This window comes from Coloeus monedula (genome assembly GCF_965178545.1).
Source record: "Coloeus monedula genome assembly, chromosome: 13".
Taxonomy (NCBI): Eukaryota; Metazoa; Chordata; class Aves; order Passeriformes; family Corvidae; genus Coloeus; species Coloeus monedula.
The window spans coordinates 5,077,255-5,100,692 of NC_138793.1; the positions used below are offsets into that span (position 1 = coordinate 5,077,255).

Genomic DNA, 23,438 nt, shown 5'->3' on the forward strand with positions numbered 1-23,438 from the left:
TATGTGTTGTGCTATCTGCAGCATAGCTGAAGTACGCATGGAAATACTTCTGCATTTTCACTTTGTCTGAAAGATGTTTCCACTATAATAGTGGAGAACAAATGTAAACAGAAATACAGATGTCTAACAGGTCTCAAAACATCCTGTACCTGAAATCTGAAAGAAAGCTAGCACTGTAGCTGCATCTGCATCTCAATAAATTATTGTTCAGGTGATGCACTTGGGGCTGTAGTAACCACATGCCTCAAAAGAGGCTTTCATTAGCTTATTCAGGATTAGGTTAATAATCCCATAAAAGTCCTATTTTGAGGAACTGCACTGAAGAATAGTTCTTCTGACAAATGCAACAGATAGAAACACCAAACTGCCCTCCTACAAATTCAAAAAAACTAGCCCTGATGACCAGTTAACTTTGTGGTGTACAGAGAAACTGCCCCTGCAATCTGAGCAGTCAGTGACTGAATACATAAATTCCTGTCTGGAAAAGAGATTAAGTCCATGTTCCAAAAATCTCCTTCCACTGTCTGTTTATAAGGTTTTAGAGAGAGAATATAAAAACACATTCTCACAGAAGCAGTGGGTACTTTCTGGATCTCTCTTTAAGAATTCTTGTCTGACCACTGTCAGGGCACCTGGGACAAGAGCCTCGTGGGTCCCTTCCAGCTCAGAATATTCAGTGATTCTCTCAGGCTTCTCATCAACTCTTTCGGCTTTGCAGAAAAGACCCACAGAGAGATCCACTCTTCTGGTAGCTCAACTGCAAGAACTGACTCAGGACAAAAAAACACTGAGAGGTGATGAATTTCTCATTCCCACAGAGAAATTTGAAAAATAGTATTTTTAATGTCAATAAAAATTATTTCCTCTCTTTAGAAGAAAGATGAAAATTATGCTTTTCAAGCAGAGTGAGCACAACTAATGACTGCTCTAAAGCCCATGACATCAGTTGTTTCTGTTGACTTCAGAACTGAATCTGACAGGATTTAGGAACTTTACATCTGCTCATGAAGAGTGGGAGGAAAATTATTCCTAGTGATCTGTCACATTAGACTATCAGAATGTCATGCTCTTAGTATCCCCCATGTCAAAAGAAATGGCATTGTTTCTGTCATATTCGGAGATGATGAAAATGGTAAATGACTTAAATGACTTCCTAACCAGCATATCAGTGGACAAAAAAAGTCCTCTAACAGCACAATAAGACAATTTAAGTGAAAAGCAGTTATTTTTTGACTTTTTGTTTCAGTTTTGGAGAGAGGAACACACTACTGGAGTGAACTCTATTAGCAGCTTTCTTAACTGCTTCGCTACTGCCTTTTTAACTGTAACAATGAAATTGATCTTGTGTTTCTCTGAAGGGAATTATTTAACAGACATATTTTCATGTCAGACTAGTTACTGCAGAAACAACTTCTCCATCAAAGTAGACTCTGAGTTTTTTGTCTTCGTGACTACAGATTAAAAGAATGGTTTGCCCATTAAATCAGTGTTCTAAATCTCCCTGCTATGACAGATTGATAATCTTGTACATGTTATTGATTTAAGTATGCTTTATGCATTTACATATAAATGTTTGACAATAATAATATTCTGTTTCTGCAACAGACAGAAGACAAAACAGGTACTTGACCATTTAATAATTCTCTACTTTAAAACATATGTGGCACAGCAGTAGAGATTATGATTATTTCTGCTCCTACAATAAATCATTAAAAATGTGACAATCTGCATTATTATCCACAACTTCGTTAAAACCAAAAGAGACAACTCCCATTTCCATAAAATTATTCATTCAAATAACACTGGCTACTTACACATGCAATCAGACAAATATTTGTATCTATCAACAACTACCTGGGATCAAATGAGCCCAACTGATCCTTCACAGACAATTTCATAGGCACAAAGGTCCTTGCACTTCAGCTATACCCATTTTTAAAATTAAGTTACAAATGTTGTATGTAGTTATTAATGAAAAAACACCCTTCTGTGAGAAAATTCCATACAACTAAAAAATGCCAAAACATTGAGAAAAAAATTTCTTACCTTAAATGAAATGTACAGTAATGTAATTATGGGTATAGAATACTTAATCACCTGTGTCTAAGACAAATTGAAAAAAAATTGGTTATTTTCATGATACATTTAATAGACTTAAGTTTGCATGTATTGATATCTGAAATATTTAACATGTAGCAGAATTTAGAGATTGAATTTCAAGACCATATTCTGATACTGTTTTCAAGTAAAGCCCTAATTACAGACCCATCACAAAAGATGGATTTATATCTTTAAATCTATATTCTACAAGGTGGAAAACACTGCCATTCAATATAATTGACTGCAAAGGTCTTCTCAGGCTGCTGCTGATTTCTTAATATGGAGACTTTTTTAGTAAAATTGTGGTTATTTTTCATAGCTACATCTATATTGCCATCTAGTGTATTCCAATGGAATTGTTTAATATAGAAACCACTAGAAAATACATTTTTCTTACTAAATTTATACAAATGTACAGCAGAGATACCTGGTTTAAGAGAACTACAAACAAAATCCAACCCTGAGCCTTGACTTGGATAGATATGGTCCAAAACCCAGTGGATGAAATGCTGTGAGTACAGTGCTCACCCTCTGGGATGTGTAGAGATGGAGACACTTCAGGATAAGTTTCCAAACCTCTGTACTGCACAGGCCAAAGGATGCAAATACACACATGTGGGATGTCCAGAGATACTTCATTCTGGAAGAACACAAGCTTTTCATGAATATTTGGAGCTCTGCAAAGCTGCTTGGAGAGCAGTTAATGTCTAGAGAAATTCTGAACACAGTTTTCTTGGACTTTCAGGCCTCTGAAATAACTGAATACAGGACTGACACCGCACTTTGTTACGTGCTCTTGAGAACATCTCTGTTCCCAAACTTCCATTCTTTACGGCAGAATTTTGGGAAATGTCTCACTCTACAAGTAGAAACACACCAGGAAGAGAAACAAGGTTCATGACCCTATCAGTTTGTGGCCAACATATTTTACACTCTTATAAAAATATACTCAATCATCTAAACAAGCCCTTAGTAGAATTAAAAAAAATATACCTCATTGTGCTTAATGCCAGACATCCAAAAAGAACTGTGTGAACTAAGCTGTAGGCAGCATCAGGCTTCAGTGTCACTGTGTATTCTTCCATTTTTTCCTTTAACTGGACTTGATTTGAACCACTAATTGAAGAAATAACACAAACAGTGTTATATTAAGTTCTGTAACATATTTCATATAGTTATCTGCATTTTAAAAAGCACTGAATCCTTCTGAGGCTGGAATGCAGTACCATTGCTATCAGTCCACAATCTTCTATTGTATCTATGATATAATTAAGCATGATGCCACCAATTTGATGCAGCATCAGGTAATTTCATGTGTAGGTTTCTGGAAATGCAATGGGTTTAAATGGGCTGGATTAAAATGAGAGAATTGTTTACAGCAAGGCAAGCGTGGTTGCTTGCCTGAAGCAGCAACTCCCATGTTCAGAGGGGCCTCTAATGAGAATGAAGAATTTAACTGGGATTTGTGGGGTTGTGCTGGTCTATCTGGATGCTACTAAAGCCATAGATTGGAAGTAGATTTAGAAAAAATGAGCCCTGGAAGAAGTGGTTATTGCTTGAGGTGTCTAGTCTTGTGAATATATGTGGAGGGCCTTTCAAAAAAAAAGAAGCTGCTTCAGTGTGTGGGGTTCTCCTGTTTTTTTTCAGAGCAGGGTTAAGTGAGATAAATGCATTAATAATAAGGGACACGTTTGGGATTACATTTAGGGTTGCTGAAAATAAGAGCTGCAGAATCTTTTCTTTATTTTTAAAACTGACTGATGCAGTAAGATTTTCAAGAAACTGGTTGAGCAGTACCAAGATGATTTACAGATAATTGACATTTGACAATTACTATTGTAATATCTAATTGTCATAACACAGTTTTAGAATGTCTTGGATACTCTCTCGCTTTTCCTTTTATCCAGTCTTCCCTAAAATCTATGGTAGTAGCACTAGTCAGGTGACACTTCTTGAACTTTTGCTTAATCAAGTTTTGTATCATCCCTTCTACTTTTTGCCCAGGTTTTACATGTAAAAATGAGAGGTCTATTGTTGGAGTAAAAGCTTCTCTGGACCCAGGCCCATAGGGAAGCCAAAGCACAGGCATTGAATTAAAACCTTTAGATAAGCAGAGATACATGAATTCTCACCAAAGTGAAATAGAAATATAGATTTTTAACTTTTATAATAAGTGCCTTAAACACTGAAAAGCTGCAGCAAAGAAACCTTAAAACACAGTTCTTACTGCAGCAGTGTTACCTTTTCACTGAATTCTTTACTTTAGACAAAATATAGATAGAATTATACTGTTCCCATTTTTTAGATGGAGTGTTCACATGAACAGTAGGAGCTGATAGAAACTGTACACACAAATCTGTGTAATACCTGTGTAACACTTGTGTAAGGCATATGACTGTTAGAATTAGACCAGGATGGGTTAAGGAAAGGAAAACTAGAATAGTGTGTTAATTTCATTGGTCAATTAATAAATATAATCCACACTTCTGTAAGAAAAAAATTAATTAGAAGAAACTAGAATTAGAAGAAGCAGCTGTTTTCTGCCTGCTGTTGCTGCCATTGCTGCTTGGCTTTATCATGTAACCCCCTTGAACTCTGCCTTCAAGAAAGCTGTGAGACTACGAAATAAAGAACTCAGCAGAACAGCAGCCTCCTCTGCTCTCTTACCCTGCTCTGAGAAGGAAGGGTATCCAACAGTCTATAATGAACAAATTTTTTTTAACAGCAGTTCTGTCTGATTTTCTTCTGTGTTCTGTAGGTACCTCAGAATCCCACAGATTAGCTCTGGGAACTGCCAGCAGTGATGCACACTTACAGGTCCTGCTCCTTCACACAGATTACAAAGTTCAGCACAGACTATTCCAGCTCATTTCTGGGCAGTTTGCAGGTAACACCTGGGAAATCTGTGATTTAGAGTGCTTTGCACAGGGAAAACAGGACGAACTAAAGAAACTAACATTTTCTATAGAGATCCTTCCCCTGCTTTCCCTCATCTCAAAAAACCCCAACCAACATTACACAAACTGCAAAACTTCAACTGCAAAGAGCCTGACTGAATCTAAGGATGTTCCTTTGTTTACATTTTTAGCTTCAATAGGAAGTTACTTATTCTGCCTGATTTCTCTATCACACACCCTACTCCTCAGCAGCTGTGCAAAGCAATCCTGTATATGCTGCTGCATTCACCTGTCAGTTCCTCAGCCAGCTGAAGACAAGAAAATTGATAAAAATGTCAACTATCTTAAAACTGTATTTACCTGAGATTCCGAAAGGCAACAATTACAGCTGCTACTGTCAGAAGGAAGAGAACAAATCCGTAGGCGTAAAAAAGCAATGTACTGGAGAGTCTTGAAAAAGTATTTAGAGGTAGTAATCCAAAGGCTTCTTCACAAAGATACAGGTTAGCATCAAAATCTCTAAAAAAAATAATTAAAAATCCTTGTCCATGATGTAATTCATTAATTGATGTCAAAAAGATCCAAGTTTCTTTTTTCCCCAAGAAATTATAAAGTCATAGTTGTGCAGATTATTCTTAGGGCAAGTATGACAAACATGAAGTAAAACTCAGTGATTTATTATACACATTTGAAATAAGAACAACGTGAAGGCTTCAATTAAGGAAGTCAAACAAAAAGCAAAACTGCAGCTAAATAGTACCTTGTTGCTCCAAATCCAAATTTTGCTTTCAGGAATTTGAATATATGCTCATCTGACTCAAGATTAAGAATTTTCTACAAAGTGGGGAAAGAGAAAGGAAATTGTATTTTAAATATCAAAAATGTCACACAGTAAATAGCATTTTTCGTCATATAAACGAGACTGTAAAGCAACACGGGCTTACTAAGACGAGTGCTTTGCAATCAAAGAAACAGTCAGTTTTAACTCCAGTCATTGTAAAGAAAATTCAATTAAAAACTTTGCAAATTCTCAGCAGTACAGATCTACAGCTATTATAAAATTACCAACTATCTGGTGTTAATTTATGAAGTTTTCAAATCCATATATCAAAGATTAGCAAAACGATCTTTAATTTATAAAATACAGTTTCTGAGGTGCAGAGAAATCTCACTGCAGTTTTTATTTAATGATATTACTGTAGACAGCTAACAAATAGCTTTTAACATAATACAACTTTTAACTTTTTATATTAAAAATTATTTGCCTACCTTAATGAATTTATTTATTAGGAGAGTCAAGCACAAGACTAGTAGAACATGGAGGATAAGTTTCCCAAGCCTATTAAGCAAGCCACCCTTTTTTAGGTTTTTCTACAAAGAAGAAAACATTAGTATTTCAGTCTTTTTTTAATATATTTAGAACAAAAGCATCATAAGCTATTTGAAACAGCTGATCTGCTAGTCCCGAGCAGCACCAAATTTGTTCTAAGGTCATATAAGCAAAAATAGATACAGAGCCAAGTACCCAGAATAAAGATACATTTCTTGCACAAAACTGAAGGAACAAAGTCATAACTGTGATCTGGCAGAGTTTTGGAAGCAGCCAAACAGCCTTCCCTTGGCAGTGGCCCTATTGTACTTATAGAACTTATTCTCCTAATTTCCATAATACTGTGTGCCTTTTGAAATACCTACTCATTACACCTTCCACCTAAACATGGCAAAGGTATCTTCTGGCTCTGTCAGCTGATAGGATTTTGAGCACTTTTCCATGTACAAGCTCCAGATCCAGATGAGCTGCTCACAGGCAAATGGGAATAGGTGCAGACAACAGGAATGGCCCTGCAAATTCCTTTATTGTAGTCAGAGGCTGTCACCAGTGCCAGAATCAGAAAAAAGAGAACTGTAACTACAGCAAAAAACCCCTAATCTTTGAAAGGAACAATGGATTTCAGGAAGCTGAACTTGACACGAGCCTAGTTGTCCTAGTTGTTGCTGGTTATTTTGTTGGAGGCAGATCCATAAATTCAAGGCAAGTCCTGCTGAAACAGTGTAAAGTCCATTTACGCAATTTTTTTTTCAGGATCCAAACTGCAGCTTGCACAATAATTAATGTTAATAGCAATCATGGAATTATGATGTCTGATGTGCTTGGTAAAGCTGCAGTTAGGGTAATGGAATTCATTATTTGATCAGGCAATGTTTGAGTTGCTGAATGCTACAGTAATTCCTCTAATTAGTATTAGTAAATGAAAATTATAATGCATTTAAATTACTTATTTACACACACAAATATATATAAATACTCTATTTAGTACTACATAAATATTTTGATACCTACCTGGATTGTTCTTGCTATTAAGACAGAAACATTGAAACTTATCAGTAATGATCCAAGAATCATAGAATTGAAGAACTGTAGGACACAGACCAGCAGTAATCCAGAAATCTGAATGATATAAAGCCATGTAACCTGTAACAATAATGAGTTTTTTATGTCTAGAAAACTCTACAGTCATAGCTGCTTTTCTCTGAATATGCTTTATAATTTATTTCAACATCAATTATTTTTGCAAAGAACATATCATCTTGCAGTAAATCATTAAAGGCATTACTATATCCTTTTTCTATTTATGACCTGAACTATACTTAGGTTAATATTTTATGCCCATTTTATACCCAAAGAAGCCTGATCCTACAGTCAAGCAGATAAAGTAAATTACTGCAGTTGGAGGAAAATATTAATTACTTAATATTTGAAAGATATTTTTATTTTCTTTAGTCCAGCAAGTGTTTCTGTAGCCTCTGAGATGTCGTTATGACTAATGAGTTATTGCTCAGTGCAGTTCAGCAATCCAACATCACCTGCCTTCTTAAACTTTTCAGTAATAGTTCAGTATAATCCCTTTCAGGTTATGCTAAACTATTATCAGTGTTCAGCTCAATGTAAACACTAAAGCCCAGCTGATTTTCTGATACATTGGTACCAAAACATACATTTCACCTCACACAAACATCCCGAGTAGCCTTGTCTTACTGCAGTGGTGTAAATCAATACCAAAGAGCCCAAAAAACTCCAGCACTTCTAAGTGGAGCTCTTTTGAAAATCAGTACAGACTAAGAGTGGCGTGGTAAGTCTGTTTCGGTACAACTCAGGATGAAGCTGGTAATTTGCTGACTTAAGGTAGCTGACCAGTCACATTAAATGTTGACTTGAGCTTGCAGTTACAGATATAATGAAGAGTTCAGAAACTTAAGTAAGCCACATTTATCTCTACATGCAGCCACCATACTCATTTCAGTTAAATTAATACAATCAATAAAGTTCAAGTCTGCTTCAAATTTAAAATGAATTTACATGAATTACTCTTCATCCTCCTGTAACCTTTTCTAAAGTTAAAACCTTTTTCAACCATTGCAAGCTTTTGCCATGCCTGAAATGATCTTGGTAGAATTTCACAGCAATGTTAATGTCAAAGACAGTGTTTTTTATCTTCTGCAGTACATTTCTGTTTTGTAAGATTGACTGTCAATGATCCTTGACCTTCTTAGTGAGACTTGTTTTATTTTTTGGCTTATCCAGCTCAGCAACGCAGCAGGGGCAATGCCGTTATTTTGTGGTGAATGTCAATGTAGGCAAGACAATTGCTGCTCCCCAGCAAACTGGTGTTCTGCTTCCCCCTCCTTGTGGTACTGAGCTTGCCCCTGACTGGCAAACAAGGATGCACAATGCTTGAGGCAAAATTCATACACTGCTATGACTTCAGCTTACACAAAGATTTCTTGTGGTACTTTTTTCTTCTGGCAACTTCAGGAGGCCACACTAAAGCTGTGGTATCAGATCAACTGTTAGGATGATGTTTAGAAGTGTCAAATAGTGTCTGAGAAAAAGTAGACAAAAATAAAATAGACATGGACTACATAAAGTGGGAAAAAAATCAGAAATGGTGTTTTGATCCTTCATTTTTACACTTGCAGGATTCAAAGCACAAGGCACACTGTACAATCTGTATTACTCTGGGCATCAAGGCCACTGGTTAGGAAAATACCTTCAAGACTTTTGGTTTTATGAAGGCAAAAAGCCAAAAGCAGGTTATTTCCAAACAGAAAGTTACCTTTGCTGTGGGAAGCATGTCCAAGCAGTCCAGTATGAATAATGCCAATGCTTGTATTAGCATCATAAACTGGTTGAATTGCCAAGTCAGGCTAAAGAGAAATGTTGCTATGAATACAGCCGTAAGTGTAAGTCTCTGGAAGGAGGGAACAAAGTTTTATTTAACTTTATAATTTCCTTCATTGAAACACAAACATCAAGCAAAAAGAACCCCCAACAAACCCAACCAAAACCCACCTTAATTTGGTTTTATTTTAAAACCACTTTTAAAACAGTGAGTTTTCTAACTGCAGTAACAACTTGGAGGATAACAAATTTTTTTTTGACTTAGAAATTCTTGACTTATGCCTATGGTTTATCACTGTAGTACCACAGTGCGATCTCAGGTAGTTTCAGCCCCCAGATTAAAATGCAATACGTGGTTTACTGTGGTATAAACAGCAGTTACTCGATCAAATGGAGGACCAGTAACTTAAGAACTGTTGGTCAAAGAAACTGTTATCATCCATTTGCTTTAATTCTTGCAGATCAGGACAGTTTTCTGTTACTAATTTTATTGAGTCATACTTGTCAGAAATACTCACTTCTTGAACAGGCTGTAAATGAGTTCTGAGTAGGTATGTGATGGCTGCTATCTGAACAGCAAAGAATGGCAGTGCCCAGTTCTCTCTTAAAGGAATGGTGAATTCTACCCTTGTAGTATCTACTCTGTACAAAACAAAGAGTTTCACAAATTTCAAATCAAGAAAAAGCTTGGTGAGAGAGCTTGCAATGACAGGCATCTTTGTGCTATTTTAACTCCTTATTTATAAAAATGGAGGCTCTACACTCCAGTTCCTTCAACACGACTGGCTCTGAAAATAAATCACTATGAAGGTTCTGCAAGTTATCCACTGTTTCTGCATCTCAAATGATGTACTTAATCTTTACTAACTGTAAAAAAATATTCTATGGATTACATCTTACTTATGAAGCACATCTTGGGTAATTTAGAAATGAAAAAACAAACCCCAAACTAAAAGCACTCCCAAAATCCAGCATGTGCATTTCCCCACCACAGGTCATTTTACTTCATTTTTTGGTTTACAAATGTACATATAAGAATATAAACAGAATATAATCTTCACTGTGATCCCAATGCTCTGAGTAGTTTGAACACAGCTCAATTGGTTACAAGCTTCTGGTCATTTTTTGAAGCTTTTGAACATCAGAAATACACGATGGAAGAATTCCCTAAAGAATGGTCATCTGCAAAACCTGAATTAAAAGTTAAAAACAAAAAATAATTCTCTTTTTCCTGGTGTAGAGAAAATATTTGCTAAAAAGGAACGTAAGCAACGTATCTGAGACGTGCTTAGCTGGACGAAAAAAGTGTCTAAATGGAGTTACTCAGTAGCCTCAGATGTACTTCATCGGGACAGAAAGTCTTTATCCAAATCCATTCCATGCACTTATTCTATTGCATAAAGGAGAACAAGCTCTCATTGTTCACCAATTATTAGAAAGATGGACAAATTTGCTCTAAAAATTCTGTAAATGGAGAAGATGACTTCATAAAAGAAACGTGTGAAATACTGTACATTGCACATGGCTTTTAATTACTTTTGTATTTGGAGGAAGAAACATCTTGCCTCCATACACGTATAATTATTCTGTAGTGGATGTGCTTGCAGATAAATTCCTTTAGAGCTGCTCATTAACATATCAAACATTTCTAGTAGAACCAAGACTGTACTTTTATCTTCTTGATTAATTTACAGGTAACAGCCTATGTCACCAGTCTTAGCTTCATGCCAGCAGCTTATTTCTGGCATAAAGCCAGTTCTTAGGTTTTTATCTCCAAATTGATAATTCTTCAAGTGATAAAGCATTAGAACAGCTCAATTACCATCTTTTTTTTTCTCTGAGTGTTAGTGCAGATGTTGACAGGAATAAGGGGAGAGAGAAGCTGAACTTCTGATGAGCTGAGGTTGTGGAAGGAACCCCTGGAGGCTGGGTGTGAGGCAGTGAGGAGACACCTGAAGGGCTTACATGCAGATGTCTTTAACACCTAAGTGATCCTAGGCTGGAGAAGACAGGGTACATCACCTGGAGCTCCAGACACATCTGAAAGATTTAGACCACTTTCAGAGACCAATTTAAGACAAAATTTTCTACTCAAACTTCCTGAAACTTTAAAAGCCCAGTTTGATATGTCAGCTCATTTCTGATTATTTTCTAATTATTTTGTGTTATTTCAACATTTTTTCCATTTCCTGGCTAACTGGAGAGAGGCCTTATAGTTTCATGTTTTGCCCAATTAGTCATGTAGTTAAAGCTTTAATGCCTTACCTTTGAAACTAGGTACAATTTTAGAAAGATTGAATGTTTAATCTCACTTACCTGTTTGTAATATACCAGCATGCTGCCAACAACCCTGAAAGCCATGTTCCACTAAGAAGCCAGCTTGTTACATACAGAGCAATGACATAAACTGCCTGAAGTCCAAACAAAGTGTAGATATAAAAATAAACAGGCTCTAGGTATTGCTGTAAAACACAAGAATACTGATGTTGACATTAAAACACGCACGGGGCGGGGATTATACTTAGTATGAATTAGGTTTTGCTTTTACAAATTAAAAAGGTATCAGGAATATTTCTAATTAGAAAATATCTACAAAGGGGAGCTATGATTCACTCCGCAATCTTCATAATGCACTTACAATCTAAAGCCATAAATAAATGCCTACCTGAATTGGAAGAATCCTATACAGAATGCTGAGAAACACCTCCTGGTAAACATTCATTCTTTCAAGTATGTTAATTGTCCTCACAGATTCAGTTTTATTGTCATATACTAAACCATGTAAACCTTAATGATAAAGAGAAATTGAAATAGGAGATTGTCATTTTCCCCCTCCATCTTCATTTGAACAGTGAATAACTTTTTCAAAGGTATTTTAGGATCTCTCATCAGAAACTGCAAACTTTGAGTCAACGATTCAGAACACATTACCTCTGAATCAACATGACCTTCTGAGGTCTTCAGTCTCCCTGCTTCAAATGTGACTCACAGTGCTAATTCAAGTACCATATATTTAGTAGTGTATAAAACATTTATTTTTATACTTCCATCCCCAGCACAGAATCTGTGGTACATTCTGGATCTTGAGAACTGTTCTTGGCACTACTCTGATCACAGGTGAAGTTAATATTGAAAAACATGTAGGATAAGTAAAATTTCTAGGGAGAAACAGCTAAATATCTAGAAAACATGAGACTGTCACAGAAAGCCTGATCACTGTATATGATTTCCTTGAAAGCTGCTCCTTGTGTCACTTACTGTCCAGGAATACAGCAAAAAACATTGCCCCTTTCCCACAAATAGCTCATAGTTCAAATTCAACAACAGAAGAAAGAAATGGAAGTAATAAACTGAATAAACCAGCAAGCTGGAACCTCAACAGATATGAAAGTTGTCTCTCAAAGTGATTGCCTTCATCAGCTCATGAAGGTGTGGCACAGAAACCGATGCATTATTGTGAAATTTATTATGTCCATAACTTAGTGGCTCCCTGACATATGAACAGAATAAATCTGTCTTCAGTACAACTGTTACGCTATCTTTCATAGTTATGGTATGCCTTGTTCTCAATTATATTTGAAAAAAAGCCCCAACCAAACCTAAAAATAGCTGCAAAACTTACTTTACAGTTTACAATACCTTGCTGTATGGAAGCAGCCTGAATCATCTGTTTGTAGTAGGAATAATAAAGTCCACACTCAGTTCTGAATGAAATTTCTCTTTCAACCTCCTGCAAGTAAAGTTCAATAGTAAATTCACTTTCCATTTCCTTTTCACCATCATCCAAAGCTGCCTTCAACTCAAATTCTTGCTGCACCAGGGAAACCAACCTCCAGAGAGGCTTCAGTCTTTGGGTTTCTTATTCTACACAGCTTACTTCAACTAAAGGTAAAAATACATGGACAAATTAGGGTGAGAGGCAAATGGCTGGGGTGTAAATGACTCTTTTAACTGGAGAAATGTACGTGCTTTTTGTGATTCTGATATGTTGCTTGGAAATATTTTGGCTATTTCACTACTTTTTTGTAATATGACAAGCTTAGATGGGCGCAGAGGCCCACAGCTGGACTGTAAAGCTGCATACCCTTGCTTTGTGCATTTAACCTTTTCTTCCAGAAGTAGTTATCCCATTGGGTTCCACGGCTTTGCCAGCTTAAGGCTCAATTAATTCAGTGTGCTATATGGGGGTTGCACCATAATGCCAGGGATATTTCAGCTGGCAGGGGATGCTGCTGCCCACTTGTTCAACACTGCTTCTTGCAGGAAGCCAGCTGTCATCGCTCTCACTCTTAAATTACAGGTGAAAAGAAAAGGGACTCTTTACTTGGCTTTAGTGCTAGGTGAACTTCTTATTTTTAATTTTAAAATGTTCAAATTATTTAAACGAGGTGCACTTCAAACCAGGTACATTCCAAACTATGCCCTTTTCTTGGCTGATATTGCAGCAGATGGAGTCTAGTGAGATCTGAAAGCTCTTTGCTTTGGAATGCACTTCCTTTTGTTACCTCATTAGTTGTGAAGACCTAATGAAATTTAACAAATCCACAATGCTGGGCAACCACACTTAAACAAGACTGCATGAACAACCAGTCTGAAGAGAACTAACAGACATCTTATACAGAATTATTCTATTATTAGTGATCTTTTTAGTAGTTTGTATAATAACATCCCAGCAAATGCATCTCCTAAGCAGTAAGTTATAAAAGGTCTCTACCCACTTAAAGGAAGTTTATACTGAGATTTGAAAATCCAGTGAAATCCCTGTATATGGTATATGCAAGTCACAAAAAAATTTATGTGATTTCTAAAAATAACCTTGTGAATTCATCTTTCTTTACAAAAGAATGTTACTGAAACATCAGAATATTACTTTTTCAGAAACTCTTATGAATGCCATTCTGGTTAATGCAACCTTGCACAGAACCCCAAGACTTTCACCTTTCTCATACAGTCCCAACTCTTTTGCTGGAGCAGAATCAATTCTATGTCAGACCTAACATAAAGCTAGATAAAAAAATCATGTTCTTCTTTTCTGTACTGCCCATTATAGGTTCTTATCTCAAAGCATGTGTTTTATTGAAGTCAACTGTTGACAAACCAATATTAGTTCTGGTCTGAGAAAAGTCAATAGATAAAAGCACAAGTGATTCAATCTAAGTTCACCATTAAACTCTCCAGCTGCCCTATGACATATAAACCATCATTATACCAAAAGTCACAGACTTGGCAAAATGAGTCCTGGATTTTGAACAAGCTCTGGTTTCAAATTCACCACTACTGAGAAGTTTTCTAATGCCAAAAAGTGGCTGACTCTTAAATGCTCATAAAGTAAAAAAAAAAAAAAAAAACAGAGAATGCTAACATTTGGAATTTATTAAGGGGGAGAGAGGAGTCACAGAGGGGGATCTAATTAGCAAAAATGCATTCAAACATGATTAATTTGTAATCCTGGCACCAGCTGTATTCAACCAAATGCTATACTTTATGAGACAAACACTAGTGAGTTTTACATCTGTTTCACGCTAAGATAACATCTGTTTTATTCACTCAAAATACTTTTCCAGTTCTACAGCAATTTATACTTTTCCTGGCATTCCATGTCAATAAAAACACACAGACTTATGGGTAAACATTGTAAGAACACATGCTTATCTGTCTGTATATTCACTTTGTGAGGTTTTAACAAAGAAGTTACCACTATTCCAAGGGAAAAATAAAGAACACTGTCCTCTGGGATACACAGAGAGCTGTATATTATTTCAATTTATGCAATTGTATCCTAATAATATTCACAACCAAGGACTTTCTCTCAAGGGCAGTGCAAAATTCTAGAGCTTAGGATTCCTCAAACTCCTTAAGCAACTCCTTCAGAATGCTGAGCAAGCAGCCGAAGTCTGAATTTGAGTTTTTCTATAAATATTGAGCATAAATAAAGCTCCAATTACTTTTCTTTTTTTGACATAGCTAAAACAAAATTTGTGTAATTGAAACTATTTATTAGCTTTTCAATTTAAGACCAGGAAGATTTGAAAATCTTCTTAAGTGTACAAGTAGAAACTCAACACACAGCTGCTGCCAACGTTCCCAGTTGAGAACATGCCTTCAGCAAATGTATTTAATCCTTGGACATCTCTCCTGGCTGGTTAACCTCAAGCCCATCTGTTTGAATGGCACGTTCCAGATCAGACTTCTGATCCACAGTAAAAGTACCCCTAACACCTCAACAGGCACTTCTGTGGAGAAGTACTACCAAAGTCCCGGACTGCCCTCCTTCCCTTCATGCCTGAGCACTCCCTTTGTACAGTTCTCATGACCCGTTTCCCCGCCTTTCTTCATCGAATCATTCAATGTTTGGGGTTGGAAGGGACCTTAAAGCCCATCCAGTGCCACGCCCTGCACTATCCCAGGTTTCTCCAAGCCTGTCCAACCTGGCCTTGGACACCTCCAGGAATGGGGCAGACACAGCTTCTCTGGGCAAAAATCTTTGTTTCGTATTCAAAATGTGAAGAGGGAAAATACGAGCATATCACAAACTAAATCCTGGCATTTTTATCCTGAAGCACTTACAATCTTATATTTTTATTCCTGACTTCCTGCAAGCAGCAATTTTATTAAAGGAAAAATCAATAACAGTATCTAAATGCTTACTCAGAAGGGGAGAAGAAGAAATGAATGCTCGGAAGTTTATCTGTTTTTCTTACAGTACTAATTTGCTATGTGGCCTTGGCTCATTCCTGTTCAAAGTTTCTTCAGAATTTGCAGTTGAACAAGCAATGCAATGGCTGACAGGAGAGGTGGCCCCCCATTTTGTTATTTTCATAGCAGATTCTGTTCCTAAAAGATGCTACACTGGAGGGGCAGCCACTAAACTGCTACTGAAAACCACTGAAAATAGACAAGCCATTTCAGATGTGTTATGCCAGAACATTTACAGAAAACTGAGAAAGGATTTTTGGATAACAAATCTGTTTTGACTTTCACCATCACAAACAGAAATGTTTGCTGGTTTAATGTATATGAGAAGGGATTCAAAATTTTTTCTTCAAAATTATTTGATCAAGATAAGTGTTTATAACCTGTGATCCCTGCTGGAAGGGGACACAAACACAGCTTCTGACTAGGTGACACCGTTTGCTGAATCTTTTCTGTTTCCTTTTTTTTTGGTCATTCTTTCAGGAAGTTTTTTTAAAAAAAAAAAAAGGAGCAATTGTGTACCTCTTTCATTGCATAAACCACTTTCAAGACGTGCTTTTTTCAGTTTTTCTGGTAAGAAAACAATTGTACATCTTTTTCCTGTGACCATGGCAAATTGATAATAGCAGGCACATTTACCAGCAAAGAAGAACAAGACTCACACACAGAGCAGCAGCTGAAATCAATGCACTGTTGAAAGCCATATTCAAAATACAGCAAAACAGTTTAACAACGACCAGACAGTTTTTCTAGTTGGGTGAACCATTGCTGGAAGACACCCAGAACAGAATTGGCTTTCGATGAATTGCAATTGAAATTACAGAAAGGCAATCACTGCAAGTGTGTGTGCAAGTTCTGACTCCAATTATTTAGGAGTTAGGAATCATGACTTTGCATAATGAACTCTTTTTACTTCCAATTTTTAGGGTTGAGTACAACTGCATACTTTTTAAATATGCAGTCACGGTGTTCATGTATCATTAGGGTCTTCAGACAAAAAATTCCATCTTTTGCACCTAAAAGGTGCAGGTACAAACATCTGCCTGGTGCAAAAGTGTCAGAAAAACACTGCAGACCTTCTGCTGCTGCTGTACAATTAGAAGAGCACCTTCATGTAAAAGAAAAGATGACAAAACAAGTCTCCCATTAAATCTCTAATTACTTAGTTGCTACACAGACCCTTCTGAGCATGAATTCTTATGATGTGACCAATAGTAGCTTATTGGATGAAAGGAATAAAGTTCAGGGGGATAATAAATTGTTATATAGTTTTTGTATCAGATTTCAGGAACATAAATCCACAAATCTGCCCCATTTGCAGCCAGTTTAGGGTGACTGAAGTTAGTAGTTCAAAATATATGGAAATAGAATTGATTTAGAATTTTTCTTTTCTATGCTGCAGAGCAGTGGTGATGTACTATGGTATTCCACAGGCATGGGGGTTAATAAAGCATTGGATGTGCATTTGTAGTACATCCATTTATTCTATATATTATGTTTAATAAAAATAGAATGAAATCACCTTTGCATTTCACTAAGCAAGGCAATTGTGAAATTCTGGGGCAAAGATTATACTACAGTCTTCCCTTCTGAGAATCTGGGCAGGAGTATGAACTAAAATAAAACTTACTCTTTTCAAACTTTTTGAAAGTTCAGTTAATATTTGCAAAAATATATGCTTTGGCCAAACTATAAAATGTTAGAGAAAAAAGCAAACTTTCCACTTATTTTCCATGTAATTCCTTAGGGTTTTATCTTTCTTAGTATATACTGTGTGCTGTAATGACAAGATTAGCCAATTCAGAAGTGCTGAAAAACACGTATATACCCCTAGAGACCACACTCCTACACACAGGCACAGAGACATCTGTGTATTGTTTTACAGATATTGGGATGAGCCTGCCTGCCTCAGCTTTGCAGGAAATTTCAGACTCCTCACACAGTCTTCTCCTCCCATACTACTCCTAAAGCAGTATTTTGCTTAAAATTAGCACTGTAGCCCCATGCATTCTCTGGTGGAGATCACATCCCACTGAATAAGGGACACTGTGAGACCAGAGAGTATCTGCAGCTCTTTCTCCTTTAACCTGCTGGTAGATGAACTTAATGCTTTTTAAAATCTTTCCATCAAATTGGCTGAAATTGCTCTTGTTCCAGTGTTACTAGCTATCAATCACCTCTGTGGGATGAAATAAGAGCTACAGAGACAACAGAATCCAGACTACAAAAAACAAAGGGGGTTTATTTCAGTTTTGATATCTAGTGGCATTCTATTATACTTAAAATGAAAACAATCATTATCAAATGAATCAAGTGTTTCATCCATTGAGGGGATAACTTAATTACAAATACAGAATTGCTTATCTCAGTGAACTCTGTGCTCCTCTGGGTCAGTCTGACAGAATAAAAAAGCTGTATCCATTATGTTCATACATTGCCACAAGCCCATGCCTGCTTGTACTTCAGTATATACAACACCTTGAAATTATTCACTGCTTGCTTTTGGAAGGAAAAGGCAAACCCAAGGCATACCTTCAATATACTGTGTACAATCTATCTGTATCATCAAGGGAAGATCGTGGTGGGTATGACACAGTACTGCATGTATAATACAACAGCAGTTGTTTCAGTAAATGCAAATTATTTGTATTAGGGGAATATAAATGTCTCTGCGACACAAAAAGTGTGTAGCATAGAAAAGACATATTGCAAGGCAACTATTCCAGTTAAATATATGTACTCTTTGAATAACACAATACACAGACCTAGCAGAATGAATTTTAGGCATTTGAAAGGGAAATGACTCACCTGTTCTTTTCTCTGGTTAAATTTAGCTATGGGTACAGCTGCATTATTTTCTCTGCAGTGATTCTAGGAAAAAACTAGTCAGTCCTGGGTCTTGGGAATGGTTGGGTTTACATCAGCGAATGGCTGAAATGTGTTTTGAGGTTTGCACATTTAGGATGACATTATATAAAATTAGTATTGAATACCAAGAGACTGTCCCTAAACTGTATTACAGTATCACAGTATAAATACAACTGAAGAATTGTGTGCCAGGATTTCGCATATTGTTTCTTCTAACTGTTGGTTCTTATTTTAATTTTAGATTGCTTTGGATAAAAGTAAGATGATTCTAGAAAAACATATAGTAAAATGTTGAAATTCTGTTGTAGATAAAGATCAACATTTGGAAGAACCATTGCTACAACTCAGACAGGAGCTCTTCAGCAATATTTTTAGAGAAAAAATTGGGGACAGGTATTTATAGAACTGAGGAAGTACGGTGGGAAGGGAAGCACAGCTTCTTTTAAATTGAATTTTTAGAAAAGAAATATTCTGGTTTTGAGCAAGACAAATACATAAACAAATGAAATTTCATTTAATGCTCATATTAATGCTCCACAAAAGCACTGATGGAACTAGGAAAATGACTGTTACCTTGATATTGGAAAACCACAGGTCATTTTCATGCAGTGTAGCCACATAAACAGAAGTTACAAGTCCAAGAGAGATGGCAAAAATTCCACCAACAGTTATTGAGAGTATGTTCCACAGCTTTCCACCTGTAGGATCTTGGAAGAAAAATATTTCAGTCTGTAATTGGGAAACACATAACTGAACCTATAGGGATTTTGGAAAGCCTTTTATACATTGCCTATGCTAGTACAGTTCACACTCTCCAGGTAACAGGACACCTGGTTTTAACACATCTTTATGGAGATGTGTTTTTTATTTTCTATATAGGAAAATCAGAGTATTTTATTTACATACAAAGTGAAATAAAGTGTGCCTCAATTGGTATACTTTAAATTTAAGACCACCACGATCCTACACAATTTTAGCTCAATGCCATAACTAATTTGTATATCTGATTTGGAATATCTTCCAGAACTTTTTAAATTCAATCAATACAGGATGACTGATCACAAAGCAAGAAAATCCTGTCTCCTTCACAGGTCTAAAAATGGCTTCCTTTTTTGGGTGGTTTGCTCGGTTTTTGTAAAAAACAACAGTGAAGGTTCAGAAGCCTCACTAAATACCCACAAAGAGACTGAGCAGCAGCCAAAGCAGCCTTTGGTAATGGTGTCATGCTTTGAATTGCAGACGGCCTCCTGCTGACATCGGAGCAAGATCAGGGATGGGATGATGGGAAAGAAAGGATGTGTTTCTAGGTACCTCCAGCCCTTCACTGTACACTTACATTCCTGGGGCTTGAGTTTGTTGGGGTTTTTGTTTGTTTTTATAAAGCTGATGTAAGGTTTAATATGGATTAGTGATCTGGAATTGTGTCTTTGAAATGGCTGTTTTATACTGTGTGTGACATCTGCTTAAGGGTTCCAACCATGCCAGTCCATGGAACTGAGGCCTGGGCTGCAGAACTATGATCACTTTCCCTTTTTGTATATAGCCTAAGTGTATTTGTGCAGAAACAACCATGTAACTTTCCTTTCACCTGCCCAAATGCAGAGAAACATTAAGAATTTAGATCAAAACATCCCTTAGAAAAAGTTAATCTAAAGATCTCCCCAAAACCAATGAACTTTGTCAGCTCTAAAGCTATAATTCCATACAAAAATGTTTTCAGAATTTCATTACTTAAACAGATCCTGGAATTAAGACACTTAATGTCTCTCTTTTAAATTTACCGAACTAGTGTCCTGTAAATTAAAAAGCAAAAGTTTGCAGTTAAATTCAGATTTTATAAGCAACTTGCCTATTTTTAAGTACACCTCATCAGCTGTCTTCAAATCCTTTTACATTACCAATGATTTGGACTGGGATTCTTTCAAGAACTTTGGATGGCTGCATACAATTTGATAGTGTGTCACTGATAATAAATTGAAAAAGAATTGTTCTCACCAATTTAAATCAGGATTTTAAAATAGAGACAAGACTGACATGCAGCAATCTACATGAAACCCTCTGTGTCATCCAAATAATTTTGTGATATTAAAGTATGGAAATGCATTTGGTACATACCTAGTTCTGACCTGTGCTTAGGACAGATCAAAAGCTAAACACTACTAAACAGCCATAACATCACTTTTCATTACCCACCAGACAGAATTTTTCCATCAGGCTTCACATTTGTCTCCTCTGAAGGCTGATCTTCAGCTGCTTCTGTGCCTTTTCCAACCCTTCTCTGTCTTATGGTTGTCATGATGCCAGTCACTTTAATTCATTATTCTTCAGCCTGACTCCTAAATGGACACACATGAGCAATGCATCTTCCTACCCAAACAGTCACTTGATACTGTATGAAATATGTGAAAATAGAACCACATCTTACTGACATCGCAGACTTTGACTTATAGAACTCTACTATACCTAAAGTCTCTTACCAAAATGCAAGGTTTTTCTTTAAATCTGTACCACTCAGAGAGCAAGTGAAAGTATAGAAAGCATTATCCTAAGTTTATAAAGACTTATGTTCACTATTTTACATACTCTTGAACAGGTTTTCAGAATGGTACATTATTTTGACTGCCCCCACTATTTTAGCTCTTGATTCAAAATGCATACCAGGTTCCCCCTTTTTAAAAAGTCTGAGCCCTTCAAAGAAAAATTAGTCTTTTCAGCATATTTTAGTTGGGTGCCTAAAATATTAAGGCAATCATTTAAACTCTGGCTTTCAGGAAATCCCCAATAAAGGGGGCCAAAACATGCAAAAACGATGCCAGAGAACACGTGTTATAAAAAACTAGAGATAACATTAAAAAAAAAAAAAAAGCTTGATGTTTTATATACCATAGAATTTGAGAACATCACAAGACAAGACGCTCAGCCAGCCTTTGCCCTATCAACTGCCAGGTGCGCTCAGCTCTCTGAGCACGGTCCATACACAGAACTGCTCTCGCCCCGCCACTCTGCAATCAATGCCATCCCACCCCGAAGGCACAAATCCGCTCCATCCCCAGCGAGCAACAGCTGCTCCTTGCGCTGCCACCGGTGTAACTGGCTGCTGCTGGCAGCGCTGCAGGGAACACGCCTCAACCACGTAACTTTGTTTAATGCTTCTACAGCGGATTAGCTTCGCCTCCTCCTCACACACCTGGGAAAACACATGGGCAACTACGCGAGCTTACGGTTTGGAAGAGCTGGTTTGTAGCACACCTGACAATTAATTAGCAAAGGCAAGATGCTCATCCCCTCGCCGCTCGCTGTGCGCGGTGCCAGCGCTCCTCACACGGCGCTGCCGCAGGGCTCGGTGCCGCCGGGGCGGACAGGGACCCCCCCGGCCCCGCAGCCACGGAGCCCCGGGCCCGGGGCAGGGACAGGGCCGGGCCCGGGGCTCCCCGCGGCCTGCGCGGCCCCGCGGCGGCTCCCCCCGCCCGCTTCCCCCGGCCCCGCGCCCCGGTACCTGCGGGCGCTCCGCGGGCCGCGGCCGCTGCTGCCGGCGCTGCTGCGGGAGCCGCCCGGGCCCCGCCGCGGGTAGGGACAGGGGAAGGGAAGGGAAAGGGGAAGGGAAAGGGGAAGGGGCGGGCGCGGCGCCGGGTGCTCGGCCCTGCTGGGCGGAGACCGAGAGCCGGGGCGGGCATAGCCGCCCGTCACAGGCCCGGCCCCCCCGCCCCGACTGCCTTTCCATCGCTGGTTTGAATTCCCCAGGGCGGGCGTGCGGCGGAAATCCGGCACATCGAGAGACGGTGAGGGTTTAGATTGATGCATCCCTTGTTGGGAACGGGGCTGTGGGGCCCGCGAGCGGGGCCCGCTCCCCCCGAGGGTCGCGCTGTCCCGCCGGGCTTCAGCCGGCGGGGAGGATGCTGTGCTAAAATAGTGCCCTAGAATTTATTTGTAGTGTTTTTAATGTATTTCTCACCGCCCTCCCCCGCCCCATCCGCCCTCCCGATACAGTACCATATATGTGTGATTTAAAAACTGAAATTAGAGCTGCGTCTTCTGTTCAACTCATTATAAGGTCCACTGTATTTCTTGCTTAACTGCACCATAAACGTTTAAAGGGGGAAAAGACTTTTTGTAGCTGGAAGATAACGGCAATACCAGACTTTGTTCTACTTAATGGCTACAACCTACCCCTGCAGTAACTCTTTATTGTAAGTTTTATTTGCACTGTCTTTAGTTATAGTAGAAAAAACTATGCCCCATGAAGCCATAACCAACAAACCGACTCCAGGTCCTATCACAGAAAGCTGATTCTACTTATCCACTATTTATAAAGAGGCCAATGTAAAGTAAATTCTACAAGAACAAGAGGTTACAGAAATGGTTTAGAAAACATAATCGGTTAAGAGCTTTAAAAATCCCTGAGAATGCGGGGGTTTACTTAATTCTCCTGTGTTTTATGACACCGTGCATGGATGTAATGGATTTGTATGTGATAAGTCACTATGCTCAGCTAAGTTTTCCATTTTGTGGGAACGATTGCACAGGAGCAGCAGTACAAATCTCACTAACATTCCTGAAGTATTAACACAACCTACATTGCAGAACAGTGTTATTAGAACTAAAAAGTTTGTGTAATATACAAACCTACACAGCTTTACAAAGTTGTTAATGTAAATGTATATATAATTGTTATAATTGTTAATGTATCTAAATGTTCAGCT

At 37.8% G+C, this 23,438-nt stretch overlaps 1 protein-coding gene across 2 annotated transcripts in view; it reads right to left on the bottom strand.

The window, feature by feature from the left end:
- Window positions 1-22,326, bottom strand: part of DPY19L3 (dpy-19 like C-mannosyltransferase 3) — a 35,362-nt gene extending 13,036 nt beyond the window's left edge. Inside the window, exons 1-15 of one of the 2 annotated variants that reach the window (XM_082289776.1) lie at window positions 22,235-22,326; window positions 20,932-21,074; window positions 19,312-19,445; window positions 12,817-12,907; window positions 11,843-11,964; window positions 11,494-11,639; window positions 9,696-9,819; window positions 9,113-9,247; window positions 7,339-7,470; window positions 6,267-6,368; window positions 5,758-5,831; window positions 5,358-5,516; window positions 3,094-3,216; window positions 2,629-2,740; window positions 2,047-2,103 (exon numbers count right to left, since the gene is read on the bottom strand). In XM_082289776.1, the coding sequence (XP_082145902.1) occupies window positions 2,047-2,103; window positions 2,629-2,740; window positions 3,094-3,216; window positions 5,358-5,516; window positions 5,758-5,831; window positions 6,267-6,368; window positions 7,339-7,470; window positions 9,113-9,247; window positions 9,696-9,819; window positions 11,494-11,639; window positions 11,843-11,964; window positions 12,817-12,907; window positions 19,312-19,445; window positions 20,932-21,034 (1,614 nt within the window). In that variant the 5' untranslated portion in view covers window positions 21,035-21,074; window positions 22,235-22,326. Of the gene's footprint in view, window positions 1-2,046; window positions 2,104-2,628; window positions 2,741-3,093; window positions 3,217-5,357; window positions 5,517-5,757; window positions 5,832-6,266; window positions 6,369-7,338; window positions 7,471-9,112; window positions 9,248-9,695; window positions 9,820-11,493; window positions 11,658-11,842; window positions 11,965-12,816; window positions 12,908-19,311; window positions 19,446-20,931; window positions 21,075-22,234 lie in introns of both variants that reach the window. The other variant, XM_082289775.1, reaches the window with a different exon arrangement.
- Between the last annotated feature and the right edge of the window lie 1,112 nt (window positions 22,327-23,438).